Raw genomic sequence first — 26,778 nt, forward strand, 5'->3', positions numbered from 1 at the left:
ACTCAGTACATTTTTGGTAATTGTTAAACCCTTTCTTTAGTATTGTATAAATTGGAAGGCTAACTAGGTAATCAGCTCGTCGGTGATTTGCAGCCCATGTGTGGTGAACTGCGTGTTCGAAAAGACGAGATCTCAGACTGGCTTACCTGTACGTTAATCAAGTGGCAAATGCCATAGTAAGGATAACTTAAAAACATTTATTTTTTTAAATGCCATGCAATCTACCCACACTACCTTTGCGATCGACGTGTTGGGCACCCCTGCTGTACATGTAAGAGTAGCCCCCAGTGGCCAGCTGCATGACTCTTACCTTCTTCACTCTCCAGACAGTAAGTGAAAATACCCCTTTTGAGTTCCCTGCAGGAAACTCTTACCCACCCATGCAGGGGCGTCCCTCCCTACAGGCAATAGTATGAAGCTGCAGCGTCGGAGACAGCAGTTACAGGACCGCACGTGTAGAACCGCACACACAGGTCCGACGGAGCACGTGACGGTCAACGGACGTTCACATGAATGAGCACGTGACGGAATTTAAAAAAGATAGTCTTTTATGTATTTTATATGTATATTAAACAAACACTGTTAATTTAGTTTTGGGTGACGAAACAACACTGTTAAACTGCTGTCTCCGACGCTGCAGCTTCATGCTACTCCCTACAGGCCGATCATGCAGACTGCGGGGCCTCACCTCGCGAGGGGGCCTCAACTGAGCCGAAAATGTGTACTGAAATGTGACCCTGCCCCCATTGTGTCTGTGTGTGTCTTTGTGTTTGCTAATTGTTCAGTCTTTTTTTTTAAAAGTGTGGGACACGTGTGTGAGTGTATCCACTTTTGTTTGAGGACCAATGTTAGTCAGTCAGATGAGGTCAACCTACAAAGAGAGGACATCTGTTCAGTAAAGGTTATTTCTGGGTTTAGTCCTTTGGGCTAAAACTTGATTTGTTAGAATGCTTGACTTAGTATTCAGGTCAGGCTTTAGCTTTACATTTCAGTTTAAATCAGGTATAATATGGAAGGATGGTAGTTTATAGGAGCCTACGCGTTTTGCTTCTTGCATATTTATGTCCTTAACATCACTTGGGCATTGAAGCAGCAAACTTCAAAAGGCACGATTTCTTCTTAGTTAGGGTACTTTTTTTATTATTCTGTATTTATTCCAGTTTTCCTATTTCTCCACATGAAAATAATACGAGAACAAGAAGAAAGACTGACGTACAGCACATACACATGCAATGAATACACAACATACCCCCCCCCCCCTTCGTCATACCCAAGGCTGCTGTAATCCATCCTGCTGAGTGAGAGCGCTGCTTGCTGCTCTGCATGACCACCTGCAGCCTGGAAGCCCCTCACACACACACAGCAGGGGAGACAGAAGACCCTCCAGCGGGGATCCAATAGAAAACATGATACAACTGAACAATGTAAAAATAAAAGTTCAGACATTTTGATTGAGGCAGTGACATGATCATCTTAGAGTGAACCTGAGCAAAACACAGCTACACAATCCCCTTGGGCTTCACAGTAGAAAAAGTCTAAATGCAGAAAAAAAATGTATTTTTTTATCTACGAATATTAGTTGGACAACTGAAAAATACTTATTTTATGCAGTTGTCAGGCTTTCAAGTATGAAGATTTCCTGCTGTTTTCTGTTTATCATATTATAATGAATCTTTGGGTCAGGACATTTGAAAGACACCTTGGACATTTTTCACTATTTTCTGACATTTTATAGATTAAATTATTCATTTAATAATTAAAGTATTTGACAGATGAATTAATACAATTTTTTTAAAGGTTGCTTTCCTGTGGTGTAATTGACCTTTTGATGAATCCATGAAGCTATTGAGAGAAAAGAGGATGTGTTAAAGACATAATGGACATGTGATGATAAACCTAAGAGATTATTGGTCAGATTTGGAGTAATGATTGCCATTTAGTCGATGGATTCGTCCCAGAGTGGACTTCTTTGTCCGTTGGTGTTTATGGCGACATGACATGACCCATTGACACATGAAGCAGATGTATATCCTCCACAACACTGAAGGTCAAGCACGTCATCTGAACTGAACCACATGGTGTTAATGTCAGGACTGAAAGCTGTCAAATACCTCATCACACCAACGCAACTCCGGTTCACTCTCCGTGCTAGAGCTTTTCAGGTTCAGAACCGGTTCTTCGGTTTAGCTCCGGCTCTTTTCACACCGCCCAGAGTCCGACTGGTGCTGCGTCATTGTTTGCGTCATGACGTAACCGTTTGCGTGCCTGCTTCATAAAGCCAAACCGCGCGGAAACCCCTCACAGCTCACACCGACAACAACAACAATGGCCGATTGCGCTCCAGCTTCCTCTGTACCTCTTCGGAAGACCAGATTCCGAGCAGGTAGCTGGTGTCTTCTGTGGACTGCTGCTTGTTAGCGTTTCTCCATCGTTGTGTTACAAACTGGATACACGCCGGCTTTTTGTTGTTGTTCAGGAGTTGATCCCGCCCCTGCCCCCGCCTCGACGTAGCGTGACGTATGTGGTGCTTTCGGTCTAGCCTATGAACCGGATTCCGGAGCTAAGTGGCGGCTCCGCTGCAGTGTGAACAGGAAAACCCGGTGCTTTTCAAGCTCCGAACCGGCCCCGAAACACCGTTGGTGTGAATGAGGTATGTGATCCTGTTCACGTCAAAGGAAGCTGAATGTCACTCAAAACAAACGAGAGCCCTAACTCCGCTTTGGATATACGAGTGTATGAATTCAATCAGAAGTCGCGCTTTAATTAATAAACAATCAGCAACTAGGACGAGAAGAAGCTTAGCTATCGGCAGGAAGTGTGAAAAGTATCAGGGTCATCTTTATTTTTTCATAATAAATATAGACTTTTTTCACATTTCAACAATTACAGTGGACAATTATCATACAGACATGGATCCAGGAAAGCACTGATTGGCCATCACCACGACAACAACGCCTCAGAGAGGAAGAGAAAGTGTGAGGGACAGAAGTATGGCAGCCATTTTTTCAACCTGAAGATTAAGCTTCAAATCAGCCCCGTAGGTTTCTACCTAATTTATAACACTCGTGATAAAACAGAGGTAAATAACTTCCCTGCGTCACAGGGACAGCCATCGAGGCCTTGCAGGAATACGGATAGAGTTGTTGGGGGTGTGTCGCCGCCTAGTGTGAGCCAGAGAAATCACTGCCAGGCTTTCAAAGAAAACACCATAAACCAGTGATGTAAAAAAGTGTTTCGCATCACTTCTCATCTCGATCCTTCCCAGCATGCTCCAGGGCTTCTTCGGGTACAGAGTGTTCTCTCTCAGAGTGTTTCAGAGAGTCTCAGAGGATCTGCTCGGTGCTGGAGGCGGAGATGTCCAGAAGTCTCCAGGCGGCGTACGGGTTCAGCTCCTCCTGGTCCCGACACAGAGCCCACACGTACATCATCCTGATCACCTTCTCCTGAAGGGGGGGGGGGGAAACAGACGGTATACTTAATCTAGAGTTTATTATCTATTTGTTGTTTTTATGGTTTGGCTTTGTAACAAATGTATTTTTTTAAGCAAACGACATGCTGACTGCAGTGGGGTTTGAACCTGTGCTCTCCTGATCCCAACACCAACGCACAACCCACTGCACCACACGCCTCCATATACATGTTAATAATTTAGTTTTTGGGAGAAGGGGTGGGATTAAATCAGGGGTCTCAAACTCAAGGCCCGGGGACCAAATCCGGCCCGCGACTTCATTTTATGTGGCCCCGCAAGAGCTTGCAAAGAATATAATACGTTTATTATAGGTTACATGCCACTTTACAGAAGCAGGTTGCCCATAAACTACATGTCCCACAATGCATCTTGTTTTGTGACATGCCCACTGACTAGCAATTATTTGCCCTGCACTTCTGCTTTCAGACGTAGTTAATTACTAAGTTATTATCCTATCCGATAATAATGAAATTCAGAGGCAATAATGTAATATAATACATTATTTTATATATATTGTATATTTATATAGTTACAACCGGCCCTTTGAGTGCAACCTTTATGCGAATGTGGCCCGCGATGAAATTGAGTTTGACACCCCTGGATTAAATAGACGGTACACTTAATCTAGAGTTTATTTGTTGTTTTTGTTTTGTCCCTGGGGCGGCTGTGGCTCAGTGGATAGTGTGCTAGACTTTGAAAAGGGGATAGCAAGTTTGAGTCCCACTGCAGTCAGCATGTCGTTGTGTCCCTGCAGACACTTCACCCTGAGTACTGAGTATGTAAGTCGCTTTGGATAAAAGCGTCTAACAAGTAACGTGTGATGTAATGTTTGTTTTTCAATAACAATTATTTTGTTTTTTAATCAAAAATGTTGTTAATAATTCAGTTTTTGGGAGAAGGGGTGGGATTAAATAAGTGTAAACGTCTTCCCACCCCTTTTCGGATGTGTAATTAGATAGTTCATTTGTTTATACATAATTTGTAAATCAGTAATATTTTTGATTATCAATTTGACACCGTTTGTATAGTATAATCATTCTCATGTTTCATTTCATTATTAGTTTTTAAATTTGTTATTATTGTTTTACACATTCGAAATAAATCAAATCAAATAATTAAAAAGAGAGAGAAACTCCCTCTGGAGGAACACAGGGATGGTAGCCTTTGCAGACCATTTACGTGCACTAAACTAAAACCTATATTACACACCACAGGAAAGGGAACGCAGCTTTTCTACAGTATGAAGATGTTATCAAAGCCGTAGGCCACTTTGTCAAAAACAAATCTGTGTTCAAATCGGCAGCAGAGCTGGTAACATAAGCTGTTAGCGACCGGGTTGGCATTATTTCTGCCACGCCTGGTCAATACCCAGATGGCCCATTTCTCTACAAACCAACAACGTTTTAAAGTAGGAAAAGATTTAGAGGTCTAACTGCAGGAGACATTCAATACTTTAGTCCATCAGGGCAGAGCCACAGGACGTCCAGACATTTGGATCCGGATGATAAATCACTACACCCTCCATTAATCCTCTGCAGCAGCCTTTAGTCTGAACACTGTGTGTCTTCACCTTGTACCATCACACTGTCCCTGGAGCTGAGAGTCCTCTACGCTTGATTTATAACAAATCAAGCTTTCGTCTCGGTTGTGGATCTAAATAAAGCCCAAATTCAAAGTTTTCCTCATTACCTTCTTTGTGTGCACTATTTATAAGTAGCGACAAAACATCTCCAATTATGACACTTTTATAATTCCTAGAACACGACATGCCACAAATGCAATTCATTTTGTTCTATTCAAAATATCCTTTGACTTTATACTCATCAAATACAATTGGTGTGTGTGTGTGTGTTGTGTGTGTGTGTGTGTGTGTGTGTGTGTGTGTGTGTGTGTGTGTGTGTGTGTGTGTGTGTGTGTGTGTGTGTGACTTACAGGGTCCCCCTCCACCAGCTCTCCTTTGGTGTTTCGGATCACCATCACCAGCTGGGCCTGGAAGGTGATGATCAGCACCGGGCCCTGGTCCATCATCTTCCCCATGGCCAGCTGCAGTGACGGACACGCAGAGACATTACTGACAAACACGCATTCTGCATTTCAGTTCTGGCTGATCGAGACAAAGATAAGACAGTGTCAAAGTCTGGGACCGGTTTCTGCCAGACACAAAATATGGACAAGTGAAAGCAGTGAAAACTTGCTCGTGACTTTAAGACGTTTGCCTGACTTATACATACATATACTTGTACGTTTTGATTTTGGAGAATACTATATACACTCTAAAAACAAGCTCTTCAAACCAGCGCAAAACCAATTGTTGTGCATAAAAAGGAATTCAAAGATACAAAGAGAGAAGCGTCAAATAAGCAGCATCTTTTAATACTCAGAAGTATTCTTAACTTCTAAGACTATGTTTGGTTTGTTAAAACACTGCAACCAGCCATTAGCTTTACACACACACACACACACACACACACACACACACACACACACACACACCACACACACACACACCACACACACACACACACGAGGTTGCGCTAGACTTTTTGCTAGACGGACAGGATCGTAAAACTTCTGTCAAATCCAGAATCACCCGTCGGCCTTTACACACTGACGACGGGGGACGACGGGGGGGAGCATGCTGGTGAACTGTCAACGGGGGGGGGGGGGGGGGGGGGGAGACAGTTCACATGCGCCGTGTTATGCATGGCTGCTGCACCTCGCGGTAAAATTCCACCGGCCCGGAGCATTCGTTCAAAAAATCTACTAATAATGAAGGAAATAAACACATTTGTTGCAATAGTCCTTTACATTACTACTTGTACTACAACATTTGATTCATCAGTTCTTCCTCATTTCCCTCAATTGTTCATATTTTCTTTTCGGACTATAAAGCGCACCTGCATATAAGCCGCAGCAGCTAAATTGTCCGTCTGTCTTGCTCTCGTTCTGTCTCTCGGTTCCACTTTTACTTTGGCGCGCTACTAGTCTCACTCTTTTCCGGCCTCCAGCTTAAAGGTGGCGGGCGCGGACCGGTCCTAGAGCCCATAGCGTTAAAGGTGGTTAATTTTACCTGTACAATCCATAGATTTAGGAGGTTCCCTCGTGGCCGTTAGCTGTACAAAGAAAATGGGGAAAAAAGTCGCGGCTTATAGTCCGAAAAGTACGGTAATTATATTGTGTTCATTGTTAAAAGAAAAAAAGGAGGGTGACATTTTCTGCTATGAGTATTATTATTTGTATAATGCGCTTTCTGCCGTCCTGTCATCAGGAGTTGGAAATGTAATGGCTGTAGATTAGATTAGAACCTTCATTCTCCTAAACTGCCGGGACATTTCCCGATAGCGAATAGCTTTTATTTGTTCTACTCTTCACTTACTTGTCAGCATAGGTCGGCATTGATGTACGGAGCCGACTGAAGACCTTGTTTATATCATCATATTGAAGCCAACTCCATCGATCAAGCTGAAACGTTCTCTCCCTCTTCTTCTCCTCTCCCTCTCACTCTCCTTTAACTCCTCCGGTGACTTTCTTTTATTTGAAGATAGTTTTTTGCCCGGCGCTTGGCCGGTTACCGCTGGTATTAAAAACATTTTTGGCGAATGGTTAGGTGGCGCGATAGTCTGTCGTGAAGGAGCCTGCTCGCGCTGGGCTCCGCAGCAAAAACAGCCGTTTGCTTTTCACCCAACAACAACCGCCTCACGAAACGCTATGTTGTCGCGTTGATAAACGAAACAATTTAACAAAACTGCTAGTCTGGGAGGGCATGCACAACACGGCAGAACACCGGAGCCTCGCGTGGGGACACGTTGGCGCTGTTCCGAGTTTGTTCTGATCTGTCAAAATGACGGACTGCTTTCAGATTTGTCCGTCGTTGTTAAAAAAAATCCATCATAGGTGGAAAATATTCGGTTAACGCGACCTCTGACACACACACACTTTTATTTCAGGTGTTTTGAACGCACGATAAACTATATTTGCATCACGAGTGAGTCAATGGGATCCAGGCTTCATTAGAGCAGTGCGGAGTGAAGTCTGGAGGAACTCACATCAATATTGTCGATGTCCAGGATCTTCGAGTGGAAATGGAGTCCCATGGCTTTGGCTTGCTGGATTGGGTGTGCCAGCTGACTGTAGGTCTGAATCGATAAGGAGAGAAGGACTTTCAATAAAAGCATGACTAACATCCTCTAACAAATCAGTAAGAACAGGCGTATAGTAAGTGTGCATCGACACTTAAAGCTCAGTGTGTGATAAAAGTCGCACCGCTTCATAACACCAGTCCTTCAGCAGCTCCAGCTCCCCTCGGATCATCGCCTGCATGGAGACAGATCTGAGTTTAAAAACCTGTTCAAGGGTATATAAAGACTTGATAATAGAGGGCAACCTATGTGAAGTCTTTGTCTATCCTGACTGTTAGAAAAATGTTAATATTTCTTGTCCGAAGCTCATCTCATTTCTCTTCAAAGACACGAGTACCAGCGTTGTCTTGAGTCTGACATACCTCCAGTACATTAGGGATGATATCCCCTTCACACTGCTTGAGGAAAGTGTCCTTGTCAAAGGATGGGTCAGCTTTTAAAATCTCCGTTAGAACTTCAGACATCTCCGTCTTAGAGAACAGCCCACCTGAACACAGACAGGAAACACAGGGGGAGTTTTAGTGTGCTTAAAGGTGGGCTAGGTAACAATGGAGGAAGCAGCTTGAGTGCTAGAATTTGAAAGTATGCAGCCGGAAAAAATCTGCCCCTTCCTTCAGACTTCCTCACAGAGCCCCTGAGCAATGACCAATGAGGGCACGAGATAAGTTTGTGCCCCGATGGAAGGCTGACAGGCAGGTAGGCCATCCAGGTACTTTAGCCGGGCCGGCTCAGATGATTGGTCGTGCTTTTTACAGCGCCACGGCTTCTACAGATCATGTTTTTTTATGTATTTATTGTCAAAGCATTTCATGTATTCATTGCTATCGGGATGTTAAGAGCATTCCATGGAATATAACACGTGTTTCTGAAGTGAATTACCTACCCCACCTTTAACTTAGTATGTTAGGAAAATATCAATATCAGTCATTTGTAAATATGGCTTCCTTTCTCACCTTTTTGTTAATGCACTTAAGGAGGCATTTCAGGAGGAGACTAGAGATGTGCTTTGGACGCCTTTGTTTGAACAAGTTGAGTTTTAGAAACTTTTTTTTAGCGGATCCAGCACCTGTTACTACTTTGAAAGGATTGTCATTGATCAAGTAAGTGTATAGTTACAGTTACTTTGTGAGAGAATGATCGATTAAAGGAAGTGTTATACTTTGTTTCATTCTATTTGAACTCCTTTAAAGTAGGGATGGGAACGATTCATCGAATATTCGAAATTATTCAGGTCGAATATGAGTTATTAATATATATTTTTATTTATTTTTGGGAGGGGTGCCTAAGTTGATTACATATTATCAAATGGAATAATTCAATGTATACGACAGAGCCATAGCTAAATGTGTTAGGTCTAAAGGTGTGTTTTGCTCCGCTCACCGGTCCCTCACAGCGGGCAGAGCTGCAGCTGATCTCTCTCTCGCGTCCGGTTAGACTTCACTCGCGTTTATGTCCAAATCCATCAGATCTAGCTAGCCGATGGTACGGCTGCTGCCCCTCCCCACACGCAGACCACGCAGACTCAAACCTCACCTTAGGCCCAAATGCGGCACAAATAGGATATGTACATTTCGGTTAACCGTTTTTTGGGGGGTCGAATATTCGAATATACATTTGCTTTCAAACTCCCATCCCTACTTTAAAGTTAGGGTAATGAAGGGCTGAAAACAGTTCAATGTTTTGCTATGATGACGATTTATTTGCTTCCTCGGCACAAAAAGGGAATAAAAAACAACAAAGAAAAAGTGGAAAACCTCAGAATTGGACAAATTGTTACTCTTTACGTCTGTATAGGAATTGCCTTAGAAACATCTCCCCGAGAAGATTCGCTCCCGACTGTGATCTGTCGGTAAGGCTGGACTCCCAGTGATTAATGCAGACTAACAAACCGAGGTATCTCACCCAGAACATCAGTCATCTTCTCGGCGACGGCTCGAGAGGCTCTGACGAGCGCGTTCTCACTCTCAACGTACTTCATCTTCATCTCAAAGAACCCTGCGGAGGACACAGAATGAGAGCACGTTAACACACAACTCTGGTTTCCCTTCACAGCAGGATTATTGCGTTGTTGGCTCGCAGACGTTGAACAGCGGAGTTGAACGAATGGAAAGCAGAAAAACCATTATCTCAGATCAGCAAATCTTTCATAGTTATTTCATACACAGATTCAACATCATTCCTCCTGTCGACATACGAAGTCCCACGGGGTCCGCTGGAGGGCGGCATGAGGAATGAAAAGACTCAAAACTGAAGCTCAGCAAAATCCTGCTCTGTGTCTCCGCTGGGTGATTAATGGAGACGTGGACGAGTCCAAAACAAGTCCTCAGATACAGATAACCACAAACAAAGACACAACGTGCATTTTGCAGCATTGGGAAAGGATGCAAACCTCTTCCACTGGAGACCTTAACCCCTACAACTATCCTGTGTACTGAGGAGTGTCTGAGCTTCAAGTCTCTCTTCATGTTGCTTCTAAAGTACTGCATAATAAAAAGGCCTTGAAAGTTCCCCTATTATACTGTTTTTCATCAATATATCACAGGCCTCAGATATATACAGAACCTGTCTCTGATTGGCTGAAACACCAAACAGATCATTGCAGCATTACCCATAATCCCCTCTGTTTCAGGCCTGTTTCCAAAGTGCTGATTCTCTGTCTGTTACTTTAGATGAAAATAAGGAGCCCCTCCCCACGCCCCTCTGAGAGACATTTGGTTACAAAGAACTCAATGGTGCTCTAGAGGAGATTCAGGTGATAAGGGGGGGGGGGGTTACCTTGGTTACTGATTGGCTAATGGTTACACAAGACAACACATCGTTATGACATCATAAAGTGGCCAAAATCTGATCAGCTCGTTTTCAGACAGGTTTTTATAGAAATGGATCAAAAAGAGAGAAAATCTTTGTTCCTGAAACTTTCAGAGTCTCTTTCCACAGAGGGGACACATGTTGATGTAGAAGAGACATGAAGAAGAGGGGACACATGTTGATGTAGAAGAGACATGAAGAAGAGGGGACACATGTTGATGTAGAAGAGACATGAAGAAGAGGGGACACATGTTGATGTAGAAGAGACATGAAGAAGAGGGGACACATGTTGATGTAGAAGAGACATGGAGAAGAGGGGACACATGTTGATGTAGAAGAGACATGAAGAAGAGGGGACACATGTTGATGTAGAAGAGACATGAAGAAGAGGGGACACATGTTGATGTAGAAGAGACATGAAGAAGAGGGGACACATGTTGATGTAGAAGAGACATGAAGAAGAGGGGACACATGTTGATGTAGAAGAGACATGAAGAAGAGGGGACACATGTTGATGTAGAAGAGACATGAAGAAGAGGGGACACATGTTGATGTAGAAGAGACATGAAGAAGAGGGGACACATGTTGATGTAGAAGAGACATGAAGAAGAGAGGACACATGTTGATGTAGAAGAGACATGAAGAAGAGGAGACACATGTTGATGTAGAAGAGACATGAAGAAGAGGGGACACATGTTGATGTAGAAGAGACATGAAGAAGAGGGGACACATGTTGATGTAGAAGAGACATGAAGAAGAGGGGACACATGTTGATGTAGAAGAGACATGGAGAAGAGGGGACACATGTTGATGAAGAAGAGACATGGAGAAGAGGGGACACATGTTGATATCCAGTGTACTTCGTTTGAATGGACAGCCAGCAGGCATAGACAGTATATTTAGCCGGCATGGAATGTTGCATAAAATAGCACCATAGACATTGATGTCATAAATGTTCATCATATAAAGTGTGACATGTAATTATATAATAAAATGAGATTCATGCGATTGGTTGTTGGTCTCGTTAACTCCCCACGCTTCAGCCACGCCCACCGCCAAGCTTCAACGCACGGCGCCGCGTGTAGGGGCCATTACTGGAAATGCAACAAAGAACTGCGAGGGAAGTCAAAGAGACGTTTCAAAAAAAAAAAAGACACAGATGCAGAGACAGAAAGACAGACGTGTGTCCTTACTGTTGAAGACCATATTGTTGTCTTTGAAGTCCTTCCACTGCTGGAACCATTTAGAGTCTTTGTGCAGCACCACACCCATCGCGTCTCTGAAGGATGAACACAAAGGAAAGATTTCAACAGCACATACAACAAGGGCTACCGTTTAATCCCTGACCATCACATTTCAAAGATATTCACACGGAAAGCAAAACATAGCAGTATTTACAGCGAGGATATTTAACTCATAATAAAGCAGGGATGCACAATTCATTGTAATGGACTAGAGCAGTAGTTCTCAAAGTGTGGTCTGCGGACCACTGGTGGTCCGTGAGCACCCCCTAGTGGTCCGTGAGTATATTGGTAAAATGTCACATTTGAAATAAATAAATACATTTAAGTTTTCCGCACTCTCATGGGAATATCTCCGCAATAGAGCGAGCTTACATTTCACTTTCGAGTGCATGATATAGCCCAGATAAACACCTTCATCACACATATTGCCACTTGTTTGTACCATTTTCAGGCGATTTGTAAAAAACGATGTGTTTTTGGATATTTGTGGAGTTAGGTGGTCCGCGAGTGTTTTTGTATTGGTTAAGTGGTCCTTAGAATGAAAAAGTTTGAGAAACACTGGACTAGAGCAATCTCAAAAAATAGCAGGAAATGTAACAAGATATGTGTCCAAATAACATTCTGAATAATGTTTTGTGTTGGGATGGATATCAAAGCCTAATAATTGTATTTTACAGAATACAAAAAAAATCGAAATCTTTAAAAGATATTCTTTTAAAGATATAAAGATATTTTTCTAGTCCTGTCGTGAATAGAAAATTGGGAATACTATTCATATTCAGCTCTGAGAGTTGTAAGAGTTGTATTTTTAATTATGATTAGACTTTATGAGGCCATCTAAGTGTCATCAACTGTCTCTGAGAGGCGTTCCCCTCCCACAGTATGGGGGGGGGGCAGAGGGCACTCACGTACTCGTTGGCTTCGAACACTTTGCCCTCCTCTCCTGCCCCTTTGGAGGAAAACTCGCTCCTCTTCCTCAGTCTGGCGGGAGGCCGATAAGAGCCGGTGTGACCGAGGTCATCGATCTCCCTCTTCACGCTCTCCATGCCCTGAAGAGAGACCAGACAGACCAGAAAACAAATGCGTTTAGTAACCTGGCCTATCATTTTCTTTTCATATATTTTGTTTTGACATTTGGCCGCTAACATCTACACAGCGTTTTTTGAAGACGTAGTAATCGTACATCTTAAGTTTGTCTGTCCGAAATGCCTTTTTCTTTTTTTTACACAGAGATCAAATAGAAACAGTAAAAAATACGAACAATACGAACATTAGGGAGTGATCAGGACTTCACAGTAAAATCAGTCATTTGTAAAAATAAAATCTGGCCTGAGGTTTTACGAAATCAGTCCACTTTCTCCATCGTGACACAAGTAGGTCCAGCTTGTGATGGACAGATGATGTTAGGGCTGGGCGATTATGGCAAAAATCATTATCACGATTATTTTGGTCAATAATTGATATCACGATTATTAAAAACGATTATCCATTTACTTTGAAAACATCCATTTATTGAAATAAAAAAGTGAACCGTATGTTTTTACGAGTTGATTAACCTGAACTGTAAGTATAATTCAACTGAAAAAACAATAAAAAAATAATTCCTTTTTTTTTTTTTTAAATAAAAATAATAATCGTTTTATTTTGATTACGTTGTTTTCGTAATCGTTGCAAGCCAAAATCGTATTCGCGATTAAAATACGATTAATTGCACAGCCCAAGATGATGTTATCTTCTCCATGTTGTGAAAGTCCATTGTAATGCGTTGGGCTATCTGGTGATTGGCCTATCATTTTCAATGTACAACATGACATTGGATCAGTTTGTTTTGGCAGTCAAGACTCACCTCCAAACTAGACCCTTCACAGTCCTGCCTTACTTAAAGGTCCCATGTCATGCTTTTCCGGTTCTCACCCGTCCCCTTGAGTTATGAAGGTTTTTCTGCATGTAAACGGTCTGCAGTCACAAACCCTCAAAGTGCACCCTGTAGCGAGTAAAGCTCTAACACAGAGAAGACCTGTCTGCTGCCCAGAACGCCTCGTTGCACATTTCTCTCTTTCTTCCTGGGTACAGTGACGTGACGTAAAAATACAGGAAATGAAACCAAGCTGGAAAACGTTATCTGAACGGCTGGAAACATCACAGGATGCAGAGATAAGCAAACTGTTGTCCTATCTGGTTTTCCAGAAATACAACTGTAGGGATGGCATGCTGTGTTTTGTTACGTTACGTCCGCCGAGCCGTCACACACACACACACACACACACACACACACACACACACACACACACACACACACACACACACACACACACACACACACACACACACACACACACACACACACCACACACACACACACACACACCACACACACACACACACACACACACACACACACACACACACACACACACACACACACACACACACACACACACACACACACACACACACACACACACACACACACACACTTTTCTCAGCTGCAGCTCCGCCGATTTCTCAGCCTGAGACGGCGGGACGCTGCGAGGCTGTGACTCCCAGCCAGGCTGCGGGTGTGTGTGTGTTCGGGCTGTGTCTCGCAGATGGCCACTGGGCTCATAGGGAGAGGGGGGGGCAGGAGCTCCAACAAGCCGTTTAGGACAGAGTGAATACACATACTTTACAGAGATGCTGTGAGAAACCAATGTGAGTTTGGAACATTGGACGATGTAAATCTATTCTAGTCGACCTCAGCAATGGAATTATGATCAGTAGAAAAGACCATGACATGAGACCTTTAAAAAAACTCAAGGTTCTGTTTCTATGAATATATAAAGAAATGTTTTTGCACCATAGCAACAACAGTGACTCCTGTATTGGAAATAATGTTTATCAAGTGAGCAGAAAGCTATAATGCAATATGAATAATGAGTATGTTGTGAAAGCGTTACCTACCTGTGATATTGCTCTGAAGGCACCGGTCTTCCCCAACATCTCTCCACCTTTAGAGACAGACTCCGCCGAGGTCTTCGCTGATTTGGCTGCTTCCTCTATTCCATCCTTGATTTTCTTTCCAATGTCCGTACGACTCACCTCCTCAAGCCCCTGTTCACACAGACAGACACACACACATCTTGTTAGGGTGGATAGATACATTTGAATAGCATATCCATGATGATTAAAAGAAAGGCAGCATCACATTGAAACACGTTACCTCTTTAACGCTCTCAGAGATGTTTCCCAGCTTCTTCCTGAGGACATCGGAGGTCTTCACTGTTTCAGACTCTATCGTTTTCTGGAAGAAAGACATTGCGTTGGCAAACACACATTTTCATAATAAAAAGGTGTGTGTAGCAGAATACTTACAAATTTCCTTCGAGCTTGTTTCAATGCTTCGGACTCCTCCAGCTTTTGGGCCTCTTCTCTGAACTTCTTGATGTTGTCTTTCATTTCTTTGTTTTTGTTTAGCTCTTGCTTTATGTTGTCCAGTAACTCCCCCATGAAACCCTTTCTGCCCCCGCCTCTGCCCCCGCCTCTCTCCCCTGACATGTACCTGACCTGCAGGGAGGGGGACGGAGGCACCTTGTGGGAAAGAATCAGAAACAACACGTTATTAATGTACTCCAGTCGGCGTGGGGCAGTTAAATTAATCTCAAGTTCCTGATCAAAAGGGGACGTTTGAAGGTGAAGGTTGAAATGTTTAGTTGATGCAACTTTATGATATTTTTAGAAGGTGTAGTTTGTGAGGCTGTATATTAGGGTAGCCTTTAGGGTAGGCTAAATAACCGAAATATCGCAATAGTGCAACAAAATAAAAAAGTACATATTCCAAAACTACCCTTAAGTTAATTTAGCAATGGTGTATAGGACACATCAGTTGTTGTAGGCGCTTGTTCAGCAATAGTTTCCATAAAATAAAAATATTGTTAAGTCTACCTTCCTTATAAATAAATTCTACCTTTAAATGGAATTAAATCATTGTGAAATCATAAATCCAGATATTGTGATACATCTTGATAAATGTATTTTAACAAGCAGTTAAATAGTGTTGGTATATATTGTAAGCAGTTTTCTTCCAACAGCTGTGTGCAGTATCACTCAAGTCCTTACTGTTCATGCATGCATGTCTGGTGCCTTGCTCAAGGGCACCACGGCAGGGCAGGAGGTGAACTGGGACCTCTCCAAGTAGCAGTCCACACTCCATATTTAGGTCTGGTCGGGGACTTGAACCGGCGACCCTACGGCTCACAGTCCAAGCCCCTACTGACTGAGCCACTGCCGGACTAACATGGTTAATGAGACATAAAATGACGTTTATCAGGATACACTCTGGCTATATCATTTGTTATTGTCATTTTCTGTCACTCAAGCAGTTTGGGCTACGTCAAGCATGAAAGGTGCTATATAAATCAAGTTTAATATTATTATTATTATGATATCTCCCAGACATAATTTGAAGGAATCTCTTCATAGTAAAAAGGCATGTAGTAAAGGTACAATATCCAGAAGGTTATAATATCCAGACATAATTAAACATGAGAATAAGACAGGGGTTGTACCTGTGAACATGTGAGGAGCCCATGTGTCCTGAAGACAGCGGCTCTGTTGTGAAGGAGAAGGTAGGAGGAAGGGAAAGAAACAAAGCCTCTTCTCACACATATCTGCACACAAACACAGACACACACATATCTTATTAAACTACGCAGAAACTCACTATCACCCGACAGACCTGCACATTTAAGTTATGAACAAAGGCTTTAAACCTTGTGATATTAAGCCAAAACGTCATGATGGAAAGCCAGAAAATGCGCAGCTAGATACCAATGCATGACTTTACTTCGAAAATATTTGATTCAAACACCGAATGGACACCTGCCTATTCAAAGAGCTAACTTAGCTAATGCTACGTTAGCACCCTGAATGACTTTAACTTTAAATACAAGTCTAACACTTAACAAGGTTACACTGGCAGTTCACATATGCAATTCAAGTTCTTCCCTTATCATTTCGTGGGGTTGAAAGGCTGATATTTACAACAAAACGTCCACAGAACTCACCTGGTAACACTGACACAAGGGGGTCGCCATCTTGAATGTTAATGCTCGTGACCTTCTTCCGGAAGTGACCTTCCGGTTCCTTTTTACCTTGTATTTTTATTAGACTACACTAGATACGTATTTATTTCAGGTAATATAAAACTATATTTAGACCTTAACAATCTTTATGAAGCAAGTGTACACTAAACATATTTCAAATGTTTTTTTTAAATGGAATTAAATATGAATAAATTAAACTTCTATTTTATATGTTGCATTCCTTATCGGCAAGGAGGTATCTTGAGAGCTTATAAGATATATCTCCAAGCGCCCTTTACCCTAATATAAGTTGCTTAAACTGTCAGGAAATAATTACATACATTTAAAGTCATCCAAATTATAACTGTTTATGTGTTTACACGACAAACCCAGAATAGAAAATGTCAATCAAAGAAAACTTGATAGTCTCTGGAAAGTCCACGTAACTGACAGGCAATGCAATTCCACAGAAAGACATCGAACAAAGTATTTCGAACACCAAGGTTTATTTATCAAAACACCTTATAGAACAAAGGCAATGACAGGTGAAGCATCACAGAAAATAAAATGTTAAAATTTGGTCTCTAAAAAAAAAAATCAAGTACATTTTAGCAAAAACTAAAACACTTTCACAACTAACAACTAAAAAAAACATTTTTCACCCTTACAAATATCTAAGTGGATATGATATGAAAATGATGATGGGAAAATCAGATCATAAAGGGCATTTGGACACAAGGAACTAGATGAATGGAAGACGCAACAGACAGATCGTTTATGCATTTCTATCGATTCTAACATCGATTTCTCTGCCGTTCAGCCGGTAGCCGTTCATGGTCCTGCAGACGCGCTCGGCAGTTTCTGGGGTGTCGAAGCGAACCACGCCGCAGCCCTTAGACTTTCCGTTCTCCATCTTGATATCAGCATACTGAACCATGCCTGCAGATGGAAGAGAGAACTAGTTAGAAGTCATCTTAAAAAAAGCTTACATCAATATAATATTTGCAATCGAGGAGTATTCTTACCACATGTGTTGAAGGTATCCTTCAGCATCTTCCAGTTGAAGTCGAAGGGCAGCTGAAGAACAAAACAAAAATTTGATATTAAAAATCTGACGCAAGATACTCATCAAGTATATTTCGATTCTATTTTATTTGTATTACTTGCACTATTTTATCCGTTTTATTATGTTGCACCGTTGGAGGAGCCCATGACCTAAGATTGTCATTGATACATCTACACTGTAGCTATTTACACATGACAATAAAAGCCTTGAATGTTAAAAAAAAGAAGTGAATTAGGCCAAACTACAGTTCATTCAAATCGAGTTTATTGCCAGGTGCTTTTACACAAACATAAGAAAATAAGTTGTAAGAAAAGGTCAGATGAAGACTTACATTTCTGACAAAGATCTGGCATCCCTTCCTGATGTTGTTGTTGTTGCCGCCGCCGCCGCCTCCTCCACCAGCTCCAGGACCTCCAGCTCCTCCGAAGGAGTTGCCTCCGAACCCACGCTCCAGTTCTGCAGAGCGGTCAAACTGCCCGCCGACGCTGCCGGACCCCATGCGGTCCATGCCGCCGGAGTTCATGCGGTCCATCCCGCCGCCGGAGGGGAAGCGGTCGATTCCTCCAGTGGAGCCGATGCGGTCGAAGCTGGTGGGCATTCTGTCGATGCCGGTATTGCTCATGCGATCCATTCCCATCGGGGAGCTGAAGTCCAGGCCAGAACCCATGCGATCCAATCCGGAGGGGCCAAGGCGGTCAAACCCAGCCGGGCCCAGGCGGTCCATGCTGGAACTCATGCGGTCCAGGCCGGGTCCGAGCCGGTCCATACTGGGTCCCTGACGATCCATCCCTGAGCCCATGCGGTCAAACCCAGAGCCGATCCTCTCCAGGTCAGCCCCGCGCTCCATCCTGTCCATGCCACCTCCCATGCGCTCCATGCCGCCTCCCATGCGGTCCATGCCGCCTCCCATGCGGTCCATGCCAGAACTCATGCGGTCCATACCCTGGGAGTTTCCTTTTAAAAAGAGACCAAAAAAGGGGAAAACAGTTCAAATCTACTGTCTGAGCCGAGCATTACACCTAATGATCAGAGGGGCTAGAGGGAATATTTTACAAGATCCTAAAAATAAATACTGACCCATTCCTCTTTCAAACGACTCTCCAAAATTATTGCGAGACATTCCCATATCATTCCGCCCAAACTCCCTCTCAAAAGCACCACCAATCCCACGCTCCATCTCTGACGATGCAAGAGATGAAACCATTAGAAACGACCAGAAAACCGCGAAATAGTTCCACGCTGGTTTGAGAGGGATTAACGCATCCCCTTACCGTTAGCCCGGCCCATCCCGGAAGAACCGAAACGCTCCATGTTGTTCATTCCTCCAAAGTTGTCCATTCCTGGAACAGATGGGAAGTCTTAATGCCAAACGGCAGAAAAACAACGAAAACGATGAAAAGCTGATGCCTTAATGATATACGAGTATGGAAGCTTAAATAAAAAATTATGAATTATACATTTTTCCAAGCACTCTAAGCTGCTGTAATAATGATGTTAGAAAACATCTTGTTCATGTATCCGAGTACAATTATTTCAGGGGCTTCAATTAAACTATGAATTGTTGTTCAATTATATAAAAAGGTAGCGGTAGTATTGAAAACAATATGGACCACTCTACTAAAAAATCCTCAGGACATACCTCCCCCTCCACTGCCGCCTCCCATACGACCGCCCATGTTGCCGAAGCCCATTCCATCCATTCCTACAAGTGACAAGAGTGATGATTAACTGATTTCAAGGGTATCTTTTATTCAAGGTTTTAATAATACGACAGCTAGTTACCTCCAGGGCCCATGTTGCCCATTCCTCCGCCACCTCCTCCTCCTCCACCTCCTCCTCTGTTCAGTTGGGTCGCATCGATGGGCTGGCCATTAGGTCCCAGACCCAGGCCAATACCACTCAGGCCACCTGGGCAGAGAAAATGCATAATGTGATTACATTTTTCGCGGAACTAAGGGGGTCCAAATGTAGACGTGTAAAATAAACGGCAGAGGTTGGACCACTGTGAAAGGTCATGTGATCACATATCAACTTTCTAGATAGAAATGTTGCATTGTTTTTTTGTTGATAAAAAATATCAGAATACGGAGCTTTAGCCATCACTCTTTTGTCTGTGTCATGTGATCATTCCCTTCATTGAACAAACAAATGTAATATGTGGCGGAACCACGGACACTTTTGGGTGTATCGTTAGCACACTTATAATATCAATTAACGTACAATATGAAACCCTTGCTAAACTAACCCAGTAAGTATCTCAGGATATGTTTGTGGGGTTAGTTATTTCGACAAGATGTATTTACTTGATACAAAGCTATATCACAGGTGAAAGTCTGCACTAAACAGAAGTACTTATTAAACTTTCAAGGACAACATGTTTTTAATACTCAACCATTCTATCCTCCATTTAAAACAATGTCTTTATGTTTTTTATCCGAGTGAAGAAAGCTACGTTTCTACTTACGGGGAAGAGCAGAAGAAGCTCTCTCAGGTGGTCCAAAATCTTTGGGCAGGGATTTCTCATCCTGACAAAAGCATACAAACAGATTAAGACTTTATACTTCAAACATAGATAGATATATACTTTCCCAAATTGGGAAATCTTTAATGTGCTTCAACCAAAGTACATTAGGGGTTGAGGAACATACCAGTTTGACGTGCATCAGTCTGTTGAATAAAAGCTGTCCATTGAACATAGCTGTGATATCATTAAGGAAAAGCCCACCAGAGACATTTTGCCACAACGTGATTCTAATGAATAAACATTTCATGCATACAGACAGCGATCACAATCCAACATTTTTAGAAAGGATACAGACAGCTTGGACTGCTTCAATGGGCATATCGAATGTGACTGTGCCCATGCCTCTGCTTTTCCCATCCTTGTCCTCCAGGATGTCGGCCCTCACCACGATGCCTGCCATGCTGAAAACCTCCTTCAGCTTCTTCCAGCCCACTTTGTAGTCCAGCTGCAGGGACAGAGGACCATTTAAGAGCGAGTTTTCTTGAAGCCTTCCGAGTAAATCGCCAGAACACCGACACCTCCTCATCACTCCCATGTTTTTTTTTGTGTTGCCATAAGTTAGTCTCTCTCCGTTTGTGCCCTGGGCTAATGCTAATAATGCTAATGCGAAGAAAATATAAATGGCGGCTTCAAAAACCTTTTGGGAGCTCTAGCAGGGACTGAAAAGGGAGTGGAAAGGTTCTCATGAACTAAGTTCCGGATTTGTTTGGTGTGAACGCACATTTTCGGAACTATATCGGAATTATACTGGGAAAAGTACTCCGGTGTGAAAGCGCCTAAGGATGAAAATACAAGGTTTCTCTTTTCGTAATGACGCATCAAAATATTATGTTTATTTTTGGGGAAACTCACATTAGCCACAAAGACAGTGCTGCCAATCCTGCCGGCCTGGAGACCGTGGATGACCTCGTTGGGGATGTTGGGGTTGTTCATCAGGCTAGGGGGAATGTTAACGTTGCCATTTCCTGGTCCTGGGCCCATTCGCTCCATGTTAATGCGATCCATTCCCCCCATTACTCCCATGCCTCCCATGTTGCCCATTCCCCCCATTCCACCATGGCCTCCTGGATGTCCTCCACCTTGAGTCTTGTTGATTTCTCTCTGAGCAATCACACCATCAGGGTCCTACAAATAAAGCATGAAAATATCAAAGGTTGTGGAAATCTGCAGCTGCCATTTAGATTTGTTTTTCTTGCTTTGACATACCTCTTTCACTTTAAGGGGACGTCCATTGAGATTGTGCTTGTTGACTTTCTCCACGGCTTTCTTCATCAGCTCTTCGGTCCTGAACTCAACAACACTGGAAGGAAAGTAGAGTACATCCCGTCAGAAAAATCTGTAAACTCCTAGAACTTTATTTCTGATTTGTCAATTTAAATCGGATTGTAAAAACATCCATTTTGTTAATCTGAGAAGCACAAACGAACAATTTAAATTAAATACATAAATGGATGGATTACTTACGCGCAACCCTTTTTGATCCAAGACACGGGGACAGGACGCATCCAAAGGAGTAAAGAATGCAAATTAGCAAAGGCAATGGTTGAATAAAATAAATGTTTTGAAAAATAAAGAATTTCATGCACAATAAAAAGTACATCACACAGGCTTACCGTCTTGGCCACAAATCTGTACCATCAAATACATTTGTAAGACTTCACATTTTACACAATACAAACAAGTCAGTTGAATATATAACAATATTTTTCCAACTTCCAAAGGACCGGAAATCCACAGGATTCCCTACGACTAAGATAATGGCGGGAACGATTCCAGAAAGCAGTTCTAGTTTTATTTAACAACCCTGTAACAGCCTTGTAACAACCTCTTCCAGACTAGACTCCTTTAGTTCATGAGGTGCAAATCCAGCAACCAAGGGGATACTGCAATACCACAGGATTGGCTACAACGAAAGCTGAAGTCCTTTTATAGGAGCATTAACCCTCGGGATGACCTCAAGTCATCGAGTGCCACAGACGACACCGGATAAAACACGCCTGCGAGACGTCAACATCTCGCACACTCCACCAGGTTTCTGAAGCTTAACCATTCCCAACAATGAATACAAAGACACCAAAAGGTGACAAACACAGGTTTGTCTAGGATTATTCATGTTTTTATTTGTATGTATTTGCACTTACCCTCGATTTGCCTTCTGTGTCCATTAAGTGTTCCACGTACGTTACCTCACCCACTACAAATCAGATTCCAGAGACGACACACACCAAGGGGAGAGAAGCCGAGAGAACAATGGGGGTTTAGAGCGGAAACACAAGTAGGACGGCTGGTCACAGTGAGCTCAGACGGCCAGTCCTGCGCCTTTCCCCAGCACCTCAGCAGCAGCACAATATGGTACAGGTCTACAAAAGGCAAGCTTGGTTCTTTTCAAAAAAGTGAAGACTTCTTAGCCTGTCCTTGTTGGAATTCTCCTGAAGCACAAGAAGCAATAGACTGAGGACAACAACAGTTGAAATGGCCATCAGCCTTCCTATTTGGATGTAATGCCGCGAACACCACCTTCTACCTAAGATAATTGACCCACTAATTTCAAGTAGGCAACACCTTTTCAATGTCTCCGTCCATTTCATTGCAAACCTGTGCGTACTTTGTCAAATGTCTCCATTTTAAAAACATCAGGTACAATGCATCTTTACAGTCGCCCATCAACTGAGGTCAAAGAGGAACATAAAGCTAGGAAACTAACCATAATCTTAACGAAGGTAAGCTCTTAGGGGAAATTGGTCCTTTTCCTTAAACGCACAATATCAGAATTTTGTTTTGGCGTCGCCCAGTGACGCCTTCTTTCCAGATCTCAGGTCTGTTCAACAAATGGACATCAGTGATCAAACCTCTAGAGACAAGGACAGTGCATAAGAAGTTGCTTCATTTTGTAGACCTGTACCCCAAAGAAATCCCCAACGCATGGCCGTGTTTGGCACAACATCGAGGTCTGCTGAGAAAACATTTGCTTGTCAAGGTCATACCTAAAAGAGAAAATGCAATTTAACTCCACAGTCAGTTGTCACAGAACGAATACCAGGCACTCCTTCTGAAAAAGGGTTGTGCCGTGTACACACATGCTTTAACTTCAAGTAAATGCCTATTTATGCATTACTTAAAATACATATTCCACTTTCCAATACCCCATAGTACTTGAGACATGAGTAACGGCACATGTAATCCATGTTCTCAGAGAACTTGAAATTGACTGCATCCAAAATATTATTGTTTTACTTCGCTCCATTTTTTTTAAACTTATTTATAAAACATGAGCTCAGACTTTCACAGTTGATGACATGTTGCAACAGAGCAAATACATTTAGACACAGACATGTTCTTTCATGGATTTCTGTGAGAACTCTCAATATTCCACTTATGATCCCAACTATTCCACTTCCACGGTAATGGACCGGATTGACACATTACAACTCACTTCACAAAGATCACAAAAGGTTTTAGTAATCTCGGGAGAGATTAAATGTTCAGTCAAACATCCAGGTTTGCAGCTCTTGTGCAAGTCTGCAGCAACTCCTAATTGACGGACAAATGTGGGGAACCTCGTCCAAAACCTTGGTTCCAGATAACTCTTCACAAGATCTCACGCCGCATTGTACAACTTAAAGGTTCTGCACAAAATCCCCAAAAAACCTCAAAGCTGCAGTGGTCAAACGAAATTGACCCTGGATGCTACCTCTTTAATTATGTCCAAATGAACAGAGTCCACCCCTTATCTTAACACCTTACCTTTCTCTTTCATCAAGTCTTTGAGGGCCTGCCATTTGACGTCGTATGGGATGTTGCTGACGAAAACCCTGTATCGCTTGTTCACGTTTCCATAGGGTTCGAAGCGACCACCTCCAGCTCTCTTCTGGGGTCTCTCCTTCCTGCTTGAATTGAGATCAAGCTTGATTTTTCCATTCACATCGCTGTATAAAGAGGACAGTAAGATAGTGAGTAAAACAAGCTTTTATACCTGAAAGGTACAGAATTGAGCATGATCAGATTATGGGAGTGAATTCACAAATGAAGGACATAAAAGAGATAAGTACAATATCTGCAGACATAGGTTCTGGTACATGTTTTTTTAAATAGTTTCAAATAAAATGTAAACTACGCGGCACCATTTTGACTTTTGCTGAAAATGAGGGCACTAGTGTTACCAAATCTAACCAATAGAGGGCCAAGGGGGATTATCCTCATCCTGATGTAATAATCCTCTTCAAACTTGATTTTAAAAAGAGATGAAGGCTAGTGGAAATAAAACCTAACCGGGCAAATAGTTGTATGTTTTTAAATCCCATTTCACAATTGCCGGAGTTATAATAATAATCTACAATAGTTTTCTACCGGGACAATTCCTTATGAGCCGCATGGCAAGGCCGCTCTTTGACTAAAGTGGTCCTGGCTCTATAACGTTATTTATTTTACGGTGGTTTATCAAAGTTTAAAGAGTTAACAATAGTTTTTCTTTTAAAAACTGAAGTTATTAGCTAGCTAAATAAATGCTAACGCTTAATTACTGCACGTAGCATTAAATGGAAATAATCTTCTTCCGGTCAATAGACGGGTCCCAAACACGCCTCCAAACAACGTTGTAAAACACATAACGACAAAGTGTAAACGTTTTAAATGTATCAAAGTTTAATTTGCTAAAAAAGATGCAATCAAAAAAGGGATAGTTTTTATTAAATACTGGAATTTTTGAATTGGTATTTGTAGACCTCCCCGTGGATTTTAATCATTGGGGCTAACAAGCTAGCATTAGCTGCTAGGAGCCAACAAAGGACCCTCGATGGATGGAACTAGTTATTATTGAAAACTGGAACTACGACATGCAAAACAAGTTATTAGCAGAGGCCAAAACAAATGCTAACACTGAATTACAGTGTAAATGGGAGGAATTTTCCAGTAAATACACGGGTCGTCAATGTGTGCGTTTACACACAAGTAATCACAGTTTAGTTAGGACTTGTTCAAAGTGCCTAAAATGAATTTGCTCACAAATGTGCAAACCAAAGGGATAGTTCTTATTTAATACTGGAATAAAGACATCCGTGTGTATCTGAATCACTACGGCTAACTATCTAGCATTAGCTGCTAAGAGCCAACAAAGGACCCTGGATGGATGAACCTGGATAAATCCTGGATGAATTAACTCACCCCGGCGGCGACTGCTGCTGCTGCGCCGGCGGCGGCAGCTGGACTGCTTTCTCGGTCACCGTAATGCTCTCGGCCTGCTCGGTGGACATCTTCTTTTTGCAGTTTAGAGTCTTTTCAAATTAAATAATGTAATGGAAGACTATCGTTGTTGATTTTAACGAGTCAATAACCGATCACCACTGCGACACCAACAACCGAAAATGGCGGATAAAGAGCAGTTTGGAATTTAAAAAGATGGGATGGAAGCGTCTACATCCGATTTTTAACTTTCAAAGTAAGAGTCCTTGCCAATCACAATGGGGATTTTCAGAATAAGAGTGCCCAGAAGCCGACAAATGAACATAATGTAATTTGTTTGCGTTTATAAGAACATTTTCTTAGTTTGCTGGTTGATAATAATGTGTGTCTCCTTTTTCATAATTTCACTTAAAATTATCCTTATCTAGTTTGCTATTAAACAACAATATAAAACTATTATGTACACTGTAAAAATATCCACCGTGAATTCACAATAATTACCTGGCAACTTGTTGCATGACTTTCACAGTAAGGTTCACAGCAATTTACTGTGAATGTCTTCACAGCAATGTATTGTAATTTCACATCCATGATATTACAATGCATTGTTGTAAAGGTACAACTGTATACTGTAACTTCACAGCTTCAATTACTGTGACATTACAGTATGTTACTGGGGAATTACATCATTTTGTTGTACATTAATTACAACAACAAGGGCCTGTACTTTTACATTTCTATTGTGAAAGTACTGCAGGAGTAGCCAGTAATTTACTGTGAATTTACAACTGTGAAAGTACTGCAGGAGTAGCCAGTAATTTACTGTGAATTTACAATGTGTACTGTGAAAGTACTGCAGGAGTAGCCAGTAATTTACTGTAAATATACAAATCTAAATAATATGATAATATATTGTAAATTTGACTGGGATTGTACAATAATTCAATCAGCTCAATCAACAAAGAAAATGCCCATTTTAACTTTGTATTACTCCATTGAAGTGCAAAGTACATTTTACAGTGTTTTGGAAATGTTGTTACGGCCCCAACCTCTAATCCGCGGTAGTGGCTTGTGCTGAGACCCGCAACATGAAAGAATACACACAATAACCGGTAGGCTACTTGGTAACGAGCATTTATTGATAATCAGCCGTTTGCTCACACAAGCGAAATGGGAAACAAAAAGAGGTCTGGAGGACTGGCCAAAAGGAACAAACAGAAGGAGGGAACCCGAGCCAGCCACACCACGGGCCGTAGGACCCAGAACTCCCCCGCCTAACCAAAAATCAAA

General features: G+C 42.2%; 2 protein-coding genes across 6 annotated transcripts; both read right to left on the reverse strand.

The window, feature by feature from the left end:
- Window positions 1-2,820: 2,820 nt before the first annotated feature.
- Window positions 2,821-16,746, reverse strand: timm44 (translocase of inner mitochondrial membrane 44 homolog (yeast)). Of its 2 annotated transcripts, XM_034080370.2 has the most exons (13): window positions 16,703-16,746; window positions 16,205-16,306; window positions 15,012-15,227; window positions 14,860-14,940; window positions 14,601-14,750; window positions 12,573-12,709; window positions 11,610-11,695; window positions 9,511-9,603; window positions 7,971-8,095; window positions 7,733-7,783; window positions 7,516-7,605; window positions 5,402-5,512; window positions 2,821-3,443 (listed from the first exon to the last, which is right to left on the reverse strand). In XM_034080370.2, exons 1-13 carry the CDS (start codon window positions 16,730-16,732, stop codon window positions 3,324-3,326), a joined length of 1,392 nt encoding a protein of 463 aa, XP_033936261.1. In that variant the 5' UTR covers window positions 16,733-16,746; the 3' UTR covers window positions 2,821-3,323. The 2 variants fall into 2 exon arrangements, with proteins under 2 accessions (XP_033936261.1, XP_071058925.1); XM_071202824.1 differs by lacking the exons at window positions 16,205-16,306; window positions 16,703-16,746 and adding an exon at window positions 15,756-15,865.
- Window positions 16,747-17,209: 463 nt separating this feature from the next.
- On the reverse strand, window positions 17,210-25,691 carry hnrnpm (heterogeneous nuclear ribonucleoprotein M). 4 transcript variants are annotated; one of them, XM_034080900.2, is made up of 16 exons: window positions 25,471-25,691; window positions 24,055-24,236; window positions 22,452-22,504; window positions 21,775-21,782; window positions 21,517-21,610; window positions 21,163-21,435; window positions 20,602-20,755; window positions 20,435-20,484; window positions 20,251-20,311; window positions 19,569-19,694; window positions 19,426-19,488; window positions 19,058-19,126; window positions 18,864-18,965; window positions 18,118-18,740; window positions 17,746-17,797; window positions 17,210-17,659 (listed from the first exon to the last, which is right to left on the reverse strand). In XM_034080900.2, the coding sequence occupies exons 1-16, from the start codon at window positions 25,557-25,559 to the stop codon at window positions 17,496-17,498; spliced, it is 2,163 nt and encodes a 720-aa protein (XP_033936791.1). In that variant the 5' UTR covers window positions 25,560-25,691; the 3' UTR covers window positions 17,210-17,495. The 4 variants fall into 4 exon arrangements, with proteins under 4 accessions (XP_033936791.1, XP_033936794.2, XP_071058927.1 ...); XM_034080903.2 differs by lacking the exons at window positions 22,452-22,504; window positions 24,055-24,236; window positions 25,471-25,691 and having other exon boundaries at window positions 19,058-19,144; window positions 21,775-22,386; XM_071202826.1 differs by lacking the exons at window positions 18,864-18,965; window positions 22,452-22,504; window positions 24,055-24,236; window positions 25,471-25,691 and having other exon boundaries at window positions 21,775-22,389.
- Between the last annotated feature and the right edge of the window lie 1,087 nt (window positions 25,692-26,778).

Source organism: Pseudochaenichthys georgianus, chromosome 4 (assembly GCF_902827115.2).
Source record: "Pseudochaenichthys georgianus chromosome 4, fPseGeo1.2, whole genome shotgun sequence".
NCBI lineage: Eukaryota > Metazoa > Chordata > Actinopteri > Perciformes > Channichthyidae > Pseudochaenichthys > Pseudochaenichthys georgianus.

Excerpts from the sequence above, each read along its gene's own strand:
- hnrnpm (XM_034080900.2), bottom strand. The coding sequence starts at position 25,559 with ATGTCCACCGAGCAGGCCGAGAGCATTACGGTGACCGAGAAAGCAGTC. Across the intron at positions 22,505-24,054 it reads AGACTTGATGAAAGAGAAAG|TGGGTGAGGTAACGTACGTG; the intron begins GTAAGGTGTTAA and ends TCTGATTTGTAG. Across the intron at positions 19,695-20,250 it reads AGCTTCTTCTGCTCTTCCCC|GTGGCCTGAGTGGTATTGGC; the intron begins GTAAGTAGAAAC and ends TTCTCTGCCCAG.
- timm44 (XM_034080370.2), bottom strand. The coding sequence starts at position 16,732 with ATGGCGACCCCCTTGTGTCAGTGTTACCAG. Across the intron at positions 14,751-14,859 it reads TCTCTGAGAGCGTTAAAGAG|GGGCTTGAGGAGGTGAGTCG; the intron begins GTAACGTGTTTC and ends CTGTGTGAACAG. Across the intron at positions 11,696-12,572 it reads AAAGTGTTCGAAGCCAACGA|AGACGCGATGGGTGTGGTGC; the intron begins GTACGTGAGTGC and ends TTCATCCTTCAG.